Source organism: Mixophyes fleayi, chromosome 1, assembly GCF_038048845.1.
Source record: "Mixophyes fleayi isolate aMixFle1 chromosome 1, aMixFle1.hap1, whole genome shotgun sequence".
NCBI lineage: Eukaryota > Metazoa > Chordata > Amphibia > Anura > Limnodynastidae > Mixophyes > Mixophyes fleayi.
The window spans coordinates 23,645,274-23,660,708 of record NC_134402.1 but is presented as its reverse complement, the minus strand read 5'-3'; the positions used below and the strand labels follow the sequence as shown (position 1 = coordinate 23,660,708).

Below are 15,435 nucleotides of genomic sequence, written 5' to 3'. Positions count from 1 at the left end.
GTCTACAGTTAGTACTGTGTGCGGCGCTGCGGATACCTTGTGGCGCCTAACAAATAAATGATAATAATAATAATAATAATAATAATAATAATGTTTAACTATCCCATCACTTAGAAAATATTATCTTTAGACAATATTATTTTCCCACTGTAGAATCCTGTTTGCGCTGACATGTGATACCACTTCAATATTTATTAAAGAACATCAAATCCGGTTACATAAACTATAAAGCTCTGAATAATTCTAGCAATTTTACCAATTTGCAAACAGAGAAACAGAATGGATTGCAGACTGATAAAGTACTACCATGTGGATGAGTTTAATCACAATACACTACTGGACGACTACTTCTCTCCAAAAACTCCAGACTGTCTTTTTCAAGAATCCACTAAAAGTTTGATGGCATTTCTCCATAAAGCATTTACATCAGGTATCTGAATTCATTTTTAAACTGTAATTTTTATTTTGGAATGAATTTTTTTTAGTGAAAATGTATTTAAAAAAAGACATACAAATGACGGCGCAACGTGGTCTGCATGTGAGTGTGTGAATATGTATGTGACCTGTATGTAACCTGTGTATGAGTGTCTATGTAACCTGTATATAACTTACATTTGAATGTGTGTGCGCATGTAACCTGTATGTCAGTCTATATGAAACTTCTGTGGGTATGTGAATGTAAGTTGCACGTGAGTGTGTATAGAAGTTTATGTTTATGTTTACTTGTATAGAAGTTTATGTTACATCTAATCGCTGCTATGCTGGGGCCTCGGTCTGAAGTAATTTAAAGATGGGGACAGTTTGGAGAATATCTTGTAATAAAAGAACAGATTTAATATGGGCCATAATGTAAAGATCTTTATAGATTAAAGTAGTAGTGAAAAGTTTACATTTTATACATAATTGCGGTGAGCCTTTATGAATATGGTATGATACAAATAGAAGATACAGATGGAGATTAGTGGGTGAGGTACATAAGTGTGACGGCAGGATTTTGAATAGACTGTAGAGGCTATAAGCCAGTGGTTCCCAAACTTTTGCAGTTTGCGGCACCCTTAGAGTCTCCATAATTTTTTCAAGGCACCCCTCCAAAATAAATATCGAGCAGTCCCGTTTTATAAGCAGTTGGGGCAAAAAAACTTAATACGTATTTAGTTCAGGACAGAAATACTTATTTCGTTGTATGCAAAAATAATACGCATAGATCCAAGGAAAAAGAATATTTTTATATATTTTTTTCAATTATATTTCTGACAAATAATAATTTACAGCTAACTCACACTGTGCTCCCTCTGCGTCTCCGCTCACATTGTACCCCCTCTGTATCTCCCCTCACATTCTGCCCCCTCTGCATCTCCCCTCACATTGTGCCCCCTCTGCATCTCCCCTCACATTGTGCCCCATCAGCATCTCCCCTCACATTGTGCCCCCCCTGCATCTCTCCTCACATTGTGCCCCCTCTGCATCTCCCCTCACATTGTGCCCCCTCAGCATCTCCCCTCACATTGTGCCCCCCTCTGCATCTCCCCTCACATTGTGCTCCCTCAGCATCTCCCTTCACATTGTGCCCCCCCCTGCATATCCCCTCACATTGTGCCCCCTCTGCATCTCCCCTCACATTGTGCCCCTCTGCATCTCTCCTCACATTGTGCCCCCTCTACATCTCCCCTCACATTGTGCCCCCTCTGCATCTCCCCTCACTCTGTGCCCCCTCTGCATCTCCCCTCAATCTGTGCCACCTCCATCTCTGCTGACTGTGCCCCCCCTTCCATCTCTACTGACTGTGCCCTCCCTCAACATCTCTGCTGCGTCCCCCCCGACATCTCTGCTGACTGTGTCCCCCCCAACATCTCTGCTGACTGTGCCCCCCCACATCTCTGCTGACTGTGCCCCCCCCGACATCTCTGCTGACTGTGTCCCCCTCCCCCGACATCTCTGCTGACTGTGTCTCCCCCCCGACATCTCTGCTGACTGTTTCTCCCCCCCGACATATCTGCTGACTGTGTCTCCTCCCCGACATCTCTGCTGACTGTGCCCCCCCTGACATCTCTGCTGACTGTGCCCCTCCCCGCACATCCAGGGGGCCAGGGAGATGAAAAAAAAAATCAGCAAAAAAACTTACCAATCCGGCGGCACCCGGGACCCAGCATCCTCCTCTCTCCTGCCGCTTGTTACTGAATGTCGGCGTGATGACATCACGCCCACCATTCAGTGAAAAGCAAGGAGGGAGGAGGATGCTGAGTCCCGGGTGCCACCAGATTGGTACGTTTTTTGCTGGGCTTTTTTTTCTTCTTCCTCGCCGCGCGGATTGGCAAGTTTGTGGGTTTGCTTTTTTTTCTCTTCCCCCGGCTGCGGCACCCCTGTGACAGCGCCGCGGCACCCCTGGGAGCCGCAGCGCACACTTTGGGAACCGCCACTATAAGCAATTACAGAAACAACCAATAAGGAGTCTATAGCAATAGTCCATATGGGAAGTAATAAGGGAATTATTTTAAGCTATAGTATCCTTTTTGGTGAGAGATGTTATTTTCTGGAAATGTTTCTAAGATCCATTTGACAAGATTTTGCAAGTGGTAAGTTGATAACATGTATTTGTAGAGAACGATGTCAAATACACCCCATGTCTGTGTTCAGAAAAGCTCAGTGGGAGGGCATTATGGCAATAGCAGGTTGTGTGCATGTAGCAAAGTTGGGTTTGTGCTCTAGTAGTGATGTTAGGGAAGGGAACTTTGGACAGAACTGTAGTTAGCAAGATGGAGAAATATATGAGGTAGTGTGCTTATGTGGATGCATGGTTATGGTAAAAGAAAGAAAAAGAGAAGCTGGAGAATTTGTATATTTGAAAGTAGCAGGCAAATAAAAAAAATCTAGGCAGTTGCCATTAGAGTTAGTAGGGCTTTGAGACCATTGAAAATTATCTTGTGTTCATCAGTGAATTATTCAACTTTGCTAAACTTGGGTTCATCTCCCAAATTCATAGAACTCAACAGAGAAGGAATAATGATTCACATGGTGGAAAGCCACACTTGTCTCCAAATTTTAGCTCGAGAACTGCCGTCGATTCTTGTCTGCACAGAGCTTGTAGTGATCAGAAGGCTTTTTGAGACAATTCCTCACTTGGTTCCAAATGGCAGTGAATCTTTGTTGCAGGGAATTGAAAGCAGACATCTGGGTGGGACGGAGGAATGAAAATTTGGAAAGAGGCGGATGAAGCCCAAAGACAACTGAGCAGGTTGAAGCAAAGGTGGATTGGTGAAAGGCATTGTTATGAGCAAATTCGACCTATGGTAGGAATTCAGAGCAGTTATCCTGATTGGCGGATAAAAACATTCTGAGAAAGGTCTCCAGGTCCTGATTGACTCTTTCAGTTTGACCATTTGATTGTGGATGATCAAGGCCTCCAAGAGAAAATTTGGAGCCCAGGTACAGCAAATTTTTTGCTCACCCCCTACAGGTGAGCAGCAAGTTTGCTGTAGGCATTGCTGTGCTGCGGAACCTCCAAAGGGACGGGGCCACATATTGTTGGGGGCGTGGTCAACATGGATGTGGCTGCACTTAATTAGATAAACATATTGGTGGAAATTCATTGCTGGTGATGTGACACGCAGACATTTACAGTAGAATTCTACGCTCATTTTCCCTCGCAAAAATGGGAGGAGATTTCCGTCAAATCTCCGCCGCAAAGTGTCTTGCGGACGTACCTAAGACACTTTGCGGCTAATTGAATTCCCCCATTATGTATTAAGATGGTGTTACTCTCACCTACCTGTAATTGTAGCTTTCATAAGCTTGTACTGGACTTTTGCATGGATCCTGGAATGTTGGGAGCTGTTGGAAAGTGTAAATATGGAAAAGTGAGCAATAAGTGAACACCGTACATAACACACATCAGTCCACTCTCTCATTTCTTCTCTCCCCCCCTTCTCACCTTCTTCGCTCCCTTTCTGCCTCCACCTGCTCCCACCTCGCTCACCTCTTTAATCTGTCCCTCTCCACCAGCATCTTCCCCTCCACCTTTAACATGCTCTCGTCTCACCCATTCTCAAGAAACCCAACCTTGACCCCACCTCACTCTCTAATTACCACCCCATTTCCCTTCTCCCCTTTGCCCCCTCCATTCCACTGAAACTGCCCTGGCTCAAGTTACGAACGATCTCCTCTTGGCTAAAGCCATGGGCCACTACTCCCTCCTGATTCTCCTCGACCACTCAGCGCCCTTTGACACCGTTGACCACCCCCTCCTGCTTCACACCCTCCAGTCCATTGGCCTCTCCGGTACCGTCCTCTCCTGGTTCATCTCTTAACTTGCCGATCGTTGCTTCTCTGTTTCCACCTCTGAGTCTCTCTCCCCCTCTTCCTCCCTTCCAGTCGGAGTCCCTCAGGGCTCTGTCCTTGGACCCTTACTATTCTCACTATACACCTCTTCTCTGGGTGCACTCATCAACTCCTTCGGCCTCAAGTACCAACTTTATGCTGATGACACTCAACTCTACCTTTCCTCTCCTGATCTCTCTCCCTCCCTCCTCTCCAGGGTATCCGCATGCCTCTCTGCCATCTCCTCCTGGATGTCCTCTAGATTTCTTAAACTCAATCCTGCTAAAACTGAACTCATTGTCTTTCCTCCCTCTCGTACCTCCTTCCCCTCTGACCTCTCTATCACTGTTGACAACTCCTCTATCTCCCCTGTTCCCCAACTCCGCTACCTAGGTGTCATCCTCGACTCCTCTCTCTCCTTTGCCCCTCACATTCACTCTCTCGCCAAGTCCTGCCATTTCCAGCTTCGTAACATTGCCCGCATTCGGCCCTTCCTCTCCCAAGATGCCACCAAATCTCTCGTCCACTCTCTGATTATCTCCCGCTTGGACTACTGCAACCTTCTCCTTATCGGCCTCTCCCTCTCTCATCTCGCTCCCCTTAGATCTGTACTTAACGCCGCTGCTAGATTTATTTTCCTCTCTCGCAGTTCCACCTCTGTCTCCCCACTCTACCAAGCCCTTCACTGGCCCCCCTTCCCCTACAGAATGTCACGGGCACTAGGAGTCTTTGCCCAGGATATCACCAGATGTAGTCTTACCAGAGTAGTGTATGCACACAGTGGTCTTCTGGTAGCAGGGTGACTAGCGGAACAGGAGAATCAGCAGATGGTGAGAGGATGCTAGAGGAAAGTCTATGACTAGCAGCAACAGGTTATGGGTTAAACAACCCATACATGAACACGAGGATCTTGATGGACGTGAAGACGTGAGGAAAGTCAGTGGTCTGCGTACAGCAAGTTGTACCACTGCTATAGTGAGAAGAATGTCCAGGGATAGATAGGAGGTAGTGAAGTCAGTGGTCTGCGTACAGCAAGTTGTACCACTGCTTGTAGTGATGGGACTCGTTCCAGGTGCAAGTAGGTAACGGGGAAGTCAGTGGTCTGCGTATAGCAAGTTGTACCACTGCTTATAGTGAGGAAACTTGTAACTGGCGCCAATAGGAAACAGGGAGTCAGTGGTCTGCGTTCAGCAAGTTGTACCACTGCATATATAGGTGAGGATAGGCACTAGGGTAGATGAGTGGAGCATCAAAGGTAACACGGATAGCACAAGGAACTTGATTCCAATGGTATATATAATACAATAGCAAATGACTAGCGCTGCTTGAAGATACAAAGTCACTACCGGGATCCAGGTCATATGAGACAAAGTCAATAGCATCTATAACTTCGTGGGATAGAGGACTCCGTAGATGAGCAGAACACAGTCCAAGCGGATATGCAATAAACTGGTAAAGTCAATAAAAGATAAGCATACCGCGATTCAGTTGAGCAGGCTGTCACAAGAGAAACACAGGGATAGCTGAGCAGCTGAATGCCGACACGAGTAGAGGCCACAGGAGAGTGGTAGCGGTAATCCGTGTCTGTGAAGCACACAGACAGAGAACATATCACGAGTGGAGCAATGATGATTCTTGCAGAGGTCAGCAGGAATAGTAGACACGATGAAACACAGGAGAGTTGAAGCGGTCTGGCAACTGGCAATGCAGTAGTCAGGAATCAGCTAGGACTGAAGACACGATGAACACAGGAGAGTTGAAGCAGTCTGGAAACCGGCAGTGCAGTAGCGAGGAATCAGCTGGGACTGAAGACACGATAAAACACAGGAGAGTTGAAGCGGTCTAGAGACCGGCAGTGCAGTAGCGAGGAATCAGCTGGGACTGAAGACACGATGAAACACAGGAGAGTTGAAGCGGTCTGGAAACCGGCAGTGCTGTAGCGAGGAATCAGCTGGAACTGAAGACACGATGAAACACAGGAGAGTTGAAGCGGTCTGGAAACCGGCAGTGCAGTAGTGAGGAATCAGCTTGAGCTGAAGACACGATGAAACACTGGCGAGTTGAAGCGGTCTGGAAACTGGCAGTGCAGTAGCGAGGAATCAGCTGGGACTGAAGACACGATGAAACACAGGAGAGTTGAAGCGGTCTGGAAACCGGCAGTGCTGTAGCGAGGAATCAGCTGGAACTGAAGACACGATGAAACACAGGAGAGTTGAAGCGGTCTAGAGACCGGCAGTGCAGTAGCGAGGAATCAGCTGGGACTGAAGACACGATGAAACACAGGAGAGTTGAAGCGGTCTGGAAACCGGCAGTGCTGTAGCGAGGAATCAGCTGGAACTGAAGACACGATGAAACACAGGAGAGTTGAAGCGATCTGGAAACCGGCAGTGCAGTAGTGAGGAATCAGCTGGAGCTGAAGACACGATGAAACACTGGCGAGTTGAAGCGGTCTGGAAACTGGCAGTGCAGTATCGAGGAATCAGCTGGGACTGAAGACACGATGAAACACTGGCGAGTTGAAGCGGTCTGGAAACTGGCAGTGCAGTAGCGAGGAATCAGCTGGAGCTGAAGACACGATGAAACACAGGAGAGTTATAACGATCTGGAAACCGGCAGTGCAGTAGCGAGGAATCAGTTGGAGCTGAAGACACGATGAAACACAGGAACATTTTCAGAGACTCACAGGGAATAAGACTCCAAGATCAGGCAATGAGGTAATGACCACAGGTGCTTTAAATAGGGAGTGTTGCCTGATCAGCCAATTAACTAAAAGCAACAAGTCTGAAGGGTTCATAGAGGCTGCGCATGCGCAGACCATCAGGATGGCGGGCGGCCACGGTTCCTTACTACGGGAGAGGAGGCACTGACAGTCCGGTGAGTGACAGTACCCCCCCTTTTAAAGGTCGGCACAGAACACATGGAACCGGGTTTGCCCGGAAATTTGGAATAGAACTTTTTTAGAAGAGCTGGGGCGTTGAGATCCTCAGCCCTAATCCATGAATGCTCTTCAGGGCCAAAGCCCTTCCAATGAATGAGGAAACGAAGAACACCTCGCAAAATTTTTACATCCAATATATGTGTAATTTCAAAGTCCTCCTCTTGAAGAGCTTGAACTGGCCGAGGTGCTGAAGGAGAAGCAGAGAAACGGTTGATGATGAGAGGTTTGAACAATGACACATGGAAGGCATTGGAAATACGAAGGTTCTTAGGAAGTAGAAGTTTGAAACAAACTGGGTTTATCACTTGAATGATCCTATATGGACCAATAAAACGAGGAGCGTACTTCATAGATGGGACCTTCAAACGAATATTTTTGGTTGATAACCATACACGATCTCCAATTTTAAGTGGTGGAATAGCCCGTCTCTTTTTATCTGCAAAGGACTTATATCTGGCAGATGTCTTCTTTAAACAGGTTTTGACCTGAGACCAAATATTTTTGAAGGTCTGACAAACAGTCTCTACAGCAGGAACTTGGGTGGGGGGGAGGGCAGGAAATTCCGGAAAAGACGGATGGTGACCGTAAACCACAAAAAACTGAGCTTTAGAAGATGACTCATGATACATGTTGTTATGGGCGAATTCAGCCCATGGAAGCAAATCGACCCAGTTATCTTGGTTGGCTGAAGAGAACATCCTTATGAAAGTCTCAAGATCTTGATTGACCCTCTCGGTCTGTCCGTTTGATTGAGGATGGTAGGAGGATGAGAGTGATAATTGAATACCCAAGGTCTTACAAAGGGCTCGTCAGAATCTGGAAACGAACTGCACCCCTCTATCTGAAACGATCTCTGAAGGACATCCATGAATATGGAAAATCTCTTTAATGAAATGATCAGCCAGGGTAGATGAAGAAGGTAAACCGGTCAAAGAAAAAAAATGTGCCATCTTTGAAAATCTATCTACCACTACCCAAATTGTATTACACTTTTTACTAGGAGGAAGATCAGTAACAAAGTCCATACTAATATGGGTCCAAGGATTGGAAGGAATGGGTAGTGGTTGAAGTAGACCCGCCGGTGTTCTGCGGGAAGCCTAGAACTGGGAACACAATTCACAGGCAGCCACAAAATCTTTGACATCTTTCCTCATGGAAGGCCACCAGTAACTACGAGAAAGAATTCACCAGCATGTCCAGAAAAATGTGAAGAATGAAACCACGACAGGATTTTCTTCCTGAGGGATGGAGGCACGAGAGTTCTCCCGAACGGTAGCACCTTAGTGGGTGAAGCGGCCAGAGAAACACATTTGGGATCTAATATTGAGTGGTTAGGACCATCTTCAACGTCTGCCCGAGATAGGGCGTCTGCTTTTTTATTTTTAGCAGCTGGTTTGAAGGTTATAATAAGTTCAAAACGAGAAAAGAAAAGAGACCATCTTGCTTGACGAGGATTCAAACATTGAGCAGACTGTAAATATGACAAATTTTTATGATCTGTAAAAATTGTCACAGGATGGCGAGCTCCCTCCAGCAAATATCTCCACTCCTCTAATGCTGCTTTTATAGCCAGCAACTCCTTGTCCCCGATGTTATAATTTTCCTCTGCAGGTAGAAGACCCCGAGAATAAAAGGCACAAGGATGGAATTTTTGTTGCTCCGATCTTTGGGATGGAATGGCTCCTAAGCCAACATTAGAGGCATCTACCTCTAGGAAGAAGGGAAGCGTCACATCAGGCTGTCGAAGAACAGGAGCGGAGGAGAAGGACTCTTTGAGAAACTGGAAAGCTTGAAGGGCCTCGGAGGACCATTGATTCGTATTAGCCCCTTTACGGGTTAGGGCCACAATAGGAGATGCAATCGAGGAAAAATCTTGGATGAAGCATCTGTAATAATTAGCAAAACCTAAAAAACGCTGAATTGCACGAAGAGTAGTTGGCTGAGGCCAATGTAATACAGCATTCACCTTGTCTGGATCCATCTGAAGGCCGACTCCGGAGACAATATATCCCAGAAATGGAATCTGGGGGCATCTCAAATGAACATTTTTCTAACTTGCAGAATAACAATTTTTTTTGGAGTCTGGAAAGGACTTCTGCCCTGTGTTGATGATGAGAAGGCAGGTCCTGGGAAAAGATTAATATGTCGTCCAGATAGACGACGACACAAACATATAACAAGTCCCGGAAGATCTCATTAACGAAACCCTGGAAAACAGCGGGGGCGTTACACAACCCGAAGGGCATAACTAAATACTCATAGTGCCCATCTCTGGTATTGAAAGCTGTCTTCCATTCATCACTGGACCTGATTCGAATTAAATTATAAGCACCACGGAGATCCAACTTGGTAAAGATCCGGGCTCCCTTGATGCGATCAAAAAGCTCAGTAATTAATGGAATGGGATACCGATTTTTGATGGTAATGGTGTTGAGTCCACGATAATCTATACAAAGACATAATGACCCATCCTTCTTTTTCACGAAGAAGAATCCTGCTCCAGCGAGAGAGGAAGAAGGTCGAATAAATCCTCGCTGGAGATTCTCTTTGATATACTCAGATGTAGCTTGAGTCTCCGGTAAAGAAAGTGGATACACACGACCCCTAGGAGGAGTCTTGCCAGGTTGAAGATCAATCGGACAGTCCCAAGAACGGTGAGGAGGAAGACGTTCAGACTGAAGCTTATCAAATACATCGGCAAAGGAAGCATACTGAGGAGGAAGACCCGGTGGACACGGTGAAATGGAGGATTGCTGCATCTTGAGTGGAACAACTTGAGTAAGGCAACGATGATGACATTCAGGCCCCCTAGACGTAACTTGAGGAGTGTTCCAGTCAATCTGAGGAGAATGCAGTTGAAGCCATGGAAGGCCTAGAACAATAGGACTGGTAGTAACAGGCAGAATTAGAAATGAAATTTTTTCCTGGTGTAAGGCTCCAATTTGAAGAGTTACTGGAGACGTACTCTGAGTAATGAGACCATTAATAATACGCGATCCATCGATAGCAGTAACGGTAATAAGTACCTTTAAAGAAACCACTGGTAGGGATCATTGATTCACGAGGGATTTAGAAATAAAGTTTCCTGCAGCTCCAGAATCAATAAGTGCTTGGGGCACAAAGGATTTGGTAGCAAAGGAAATGGTAACATCAAAAGCACAAACTTTTAATTTCATGGAACTTGGAGAGGACTCCAGAGACCCTAACTTCACCTCTCCAGAACTGGTTAGGGTCTGGCATTTCCCGACTTTTTAGGACATGAGTTGAGCATGTGAGTAGAATCAGCACAATAGATACAGAGTCTATTTTTTACTCTTCGGTCTCTTTCCTCTGAAGTTAATTTGGAGCGAACTATCTCCATAGGTATTACTGGAGATGGAGCTTGACGAACTTGAGGTCCTGAGCAAAGAGGTGCTTTATGGGAAGTTGTTTTTTCTGAATCTCTCTCACGAAATCTCATGCCCACACGATGGCAAAGAGAAATCAAATCCTCCAAGGAAGAGGGTAATTCTTGTGAGGTCAGTGCATCTTTAATTTTATCAGAAAGCCCCTGCCAGAAGGCGGCAATCAAAGCTTCAGTGTTCCACTGAAGTTCAGAGGCTAGTATCCGAAATTGGATGACGTACTGAGCTACAGTGCGAGATCCTTGGCGTAGACGGAGGATGCTGGATGCAGCAGAGATAACACGACCAGGTTCATCAAATACACTTCAAAATGTGGAAATAAATTTGGCACTATCTTTTAGCAATGGATCATTTCTTTCCCATAGAGGGGAAGCCCATGCAAGAGCCTGTCCGGAAAACAAGCAGATGAGATAGGCCACTCTGGAACGATGAGTAGGGAAATTGTAAGGTTGAAGCTTAAAATGGACAGAGCATTGATTCAAAAAACCCCTACATGTTTTGGGGTCTCCATCATATTTTGAAGGAGTAGGCAGGTGTATCGTGGAAGCAGTCGACACCTGGGATGGCACTGGAGAAACAGGTGATGACACAGGAGTATCAACAGTGGCTGCGGTATTTTGCACAGAAGTTCCTTGGGAGACTAAAGTCTGATAACATTGCAGCAACTGTTGTTGGCGAACATCCTGTTGTTCAATACGGGTAACCAGATACTGCAGCATCTCTTTAGCTGAGGGTTCCAATCCTTGGTCTGTCATGGCCTGATCTTACTGTCATGGGCACTAGGAGTCTTTTCCCAGGATATCACCAGATGTAGTCTTACCAGAGTAGTGTATGCACACAGTGGTCTTCTGGTAGCAGGGTGACTAGCGGAACAGGAGAATCAGCAGATGGTGAGAGGATGCTAGAGGAAAGTCTATGACTAGCAGCCACAGGTTATGGGTTAAACAATATGAACACGAGGATCTTGATGGACGTGAAGACGTGAGGAAAGTCAGTGGTCTGCGTACAGCAAGTTGTACCACTGCTATAGTGAGAAGAATGTCCAGGGATAGATAGGAGGTAGTGAAGTCAGTGGTCTGCGTACAGCAAGTTGTACCACTGCTTGTAGTGATGGGACTGGTTCCAGGTGCAAGTAGGTAACGAGGAAGTCAGTGGTCTGCGTATAGCAAGTTGTACCACTGCTTATAGTGAGAATACTTGTAACTGGTGCCAATAGGAAACAGGGAGTCAGTGGTCTGCGTTCAGCAAGTTGTACCACTGCATATATAGGTGAGGATAGGCACTAGGGTAGATGAGTGGAGCATCAAAGGTAACACGGAGAGCACAAGGAACTTGATTCCAATGGTATATATAATACAATAGCAAATGACTAGCGCTGCTTGAAGATACAAAGTCACTACTGAGATCCAGGTCATATGAGACAATAGCATCTATAACTTCGTGAGATAGAGGACTCCATAGATGAGTAGAACACAGTCCAAGCGGATATGCAATAAACTGGTAAAGTCAATAAAAGATAAGCATACCGCGATTCAGTTGAGCAGGCTGTCACAAGAGAAACACAGGGATAGCTGAGCAGCTGAATGCCGACACGAGTAGAGGCCACAGGAGAGTGGTAGCGGTAATCCGTGTCTGTGAAGCACACAGACAGAGAACATATCACGAGTGGAGCAATGCTGATTCTTGCGGAGGTCAGCAGGAATAGTAGACACGATGAAACACAGGAGAGTTGAAGTGGTCTGGCAACCGGCAATGCAGTAGTCAGGAATCAGCTAGGACTGAAGACACGATGAACACAGGAGAGTTGAAGCGGTCTGGAAACCGGCAGTGCAGTAGCGAGGAATCAGCTGGGACTGAAGACACGATGAAACACAGGAGAGTTGAAGCGGTCTAGAGACCGGCAGTGCAGTAGCGAGGAATCAGCTGGGACTGAAGACACGATGAAACACAGGAGAGTTGAAGCGGTCTGGAAACCAGCAGTGCAGTAGCGAGGAATCAACTGCAACTGAAGACACGATGAAACACAGGAGAGTTGAAGAGGCCTGGAAACCGGCAGTGCAGTAGCGAGGAATCAGCTGGAGCTGAAGACACGATGAAACACAGGAGCACCTTCAGAGACTCACAGGGAATGAGACTCCAAGATCAGGCAACGAGGTAATGACCACAGGTGCTTTAAATAGGGAGTGTTGCCTGATAAGCCAATTAACTAAAAGCAACAGGTCTGAAGGGTTCATAGAGGCTGCGCATGCGCAGACCATCAGGATGGCGGGCGGCCACGGTTCCTAACAACATGAGAAGAGGCACTCACAGTCCGGTGAGTGACACAGAATCCTTTTCAAGCTCCTCACTCTGACCAACAAGGCCCTCGCCAACTCCACTGCTCCCTACATCTCTAACCTTATCTCTATTCACACTCCCTCCCGCCTACTGCGATCGTCCAACAATCGTCGCCTCTCTTGCCCTCTGATTACCTCCTCTCACGCACGTATCCAAGACTTCTCCCGCGCCGCTCCCCTCCATTGGAACAAGCTCCCCCGCTCCATCAGAACTTCCCCTAATCTGTCCTCTTTCAAACGAACATTAAAAACCCACTTTTTCCTTAAAGCCTTCCAGTCTCATGCCTAAACTCCCACCGGTTGGCTACCTCTCTTTCTCATCCCTTCTTCCCTTCTCCCCCTTCCTCGACTCTGTCTCCGTTTCTCCCATCTCTCCATCTCATCCATGTGTCTGTCTGTCTTCCCCTCCATTTAGATAGTACGCTCCTTTGAGCAGGGCTCTCCTACCTCCTGTTTCCATCACGTTTCGTCTAGGTAGACTTCATCAGGAGGAAAAAACATTTATTCCTCCTGATGAAGTCTACCTAGACGAAACGCGTTGAGGCAATACTATTTCTGTATATGCTAGTTAGGTCAAACTGCCACCCTGACCATTTTGATGTTATATACCTGATACTTTTGTGTGGAGATCGCCGGTAATACCCTTAAAACTTTCCAGGGATCCATACTGGTAAAAGTTGACCAACTGCTGAGTACAGATAAGCTTTTATTTATCTTGCAAAATGGAAGTTTGCATTTTTATATGTTTGATGAATAAATCCCTTGTATATATATTACTACACTATATGGCTCCTTTATTTTTTACATTCTGGCTGATTGGAGTTTGAGAGCGGTGCTTCAATTGGGACGTCTGCCCGTGGTTAAAGGAATATCGTATACTGCGGTCGCTGTATTGTCCGTTCCAGATTCACTAGGCGGAGCTGAGATTCTCCCCTGGAGACCCTGATACAGATAAGCTGGTTTTATATTATTTTCTGGTACACTCCCATTTATTGATTTGTTTCAAATACCTGGTGTACATAAATTACTACACTATATAGCTCCTTATCTCTTTTATTCTGGCTGATTGGAGCCTGAGAGCAGTGTTTGCATTGGGACGTCTGCCGTATTCAAGAATTCTGCATGTTCATGTTTGATATGACTGGTCACTCTGTCTTGCATTTGGATTAAGACTGGATTATTTGTATATCTTGTTGAATACCAACCCAGAGATTTGAACTGAATCCATCTGCTTATTTATATTTTACCCACCTTGTTCAGTATTATCTGTCAATATCACCATTGCGCCTTCGTTCTGTTGTACCTATGATATTTCATTTTCGGCCTTACCAGCCAGAGTTTTGAAGGAAGGCTGGCTCCTCACATGGAAGAGGTATATATGTGGGATTGAATTCGATTACCTTACTCATACAATACTGTCTTGAGCGCCAGTGTTTACATCTTGCTTTCTATATATATATATATATATATATATATATATATATATATATATATATATATATATATATATAAATATTAATATATATATATATATATATATATATATATATATATATTCCTAAAATATCACAAAAGAAGGGGCGCTTCCATGGTGTATTATCCAAGTTTAAAAGTTTTATTTCAAACAGTAAAAATGCTCGTACCAGATGGTAAAAATATTCAGGCATAAATAGTATAACAGCTCAAATCTGATATCCATATACGAACGGCTTTATCTGCAGCAGCTCGAAATCAGAGAGTATCCATAGTCACCTCTACGCGTTTCATCCAATAGGACTTCATCAGGACGCCTCCTGAGTATCATTGTCCTAATGAATAATCTAATGGATAATTCATGATCAAGCCTGATATCAACCTTAAATATTCACAATTACTACATGAAAACTTTATTATAACTTCATGTTTGCTATGAAGAGATCAGTAGGGAGTGTCACATTGCTAAATTTATTATAAATATAATTATCTGTTTTAAAATTCTATATTATCATATAGTATTATTTTGCTCATCTCTACTGCAAAGTATGGTGATCAGCAAATAGTATGACATGGGTAATGAATAATAGTGATTTTGATATCACCCAATCATCTCTTTTATTCAATACGACAGATAACGAGAAAATGGAGAACTTCTTGGTACATTAAATATATACTGATACTTACGTAATACATGGATAGGTCTCAATCCTTAGGTTGTGTTACAGGAAAATCTCTGATTGACATTAGTCCTGATTCAATCATCTTTCAACTTCTTCTAGTCTGTGATTGTTTTTTAAAGAAATTACAATTCTAGATTTCAATGACCTTTGCATCAAGGAATTAGATAAATGGATAAATAAAGATACAGATGCCTATGACAGGACTCACACCTTAACACTCATGTCAGAGTTAAAAGGAAACAGGTTTGGTGTCACATTTCCATTTTTGTTCCTCACAATTTCCATTG

General features: G+C 44.9%; 1 protein-coding gene across 1 annotated transcript in view; it reads left to right on the top strand.

The window, feature by feature from the left end:
* The first annotated feature begins 273 nt into the window (after nucleotides 1-273).
* The window catches only part of LOC142103901 (nicotinamide N-methyltransferase-like), a 30,716-nt gene continuing 15,554 nt past the window's right edge, over nucleotides 274-15,435 (top strand). Inside the window, exon 1 of the mRNA XM_075188265.1 lies at nucleotides 274-430. Within this exon, the coding sequence (XP_075044366.1) occupies nucleotides 280-430 (151 nt within the window). The 5' untranslated portion in view covers nucleotides 274-279. The remainder of the gene's footprint in view (nucleotides 431-15,435) is intronic.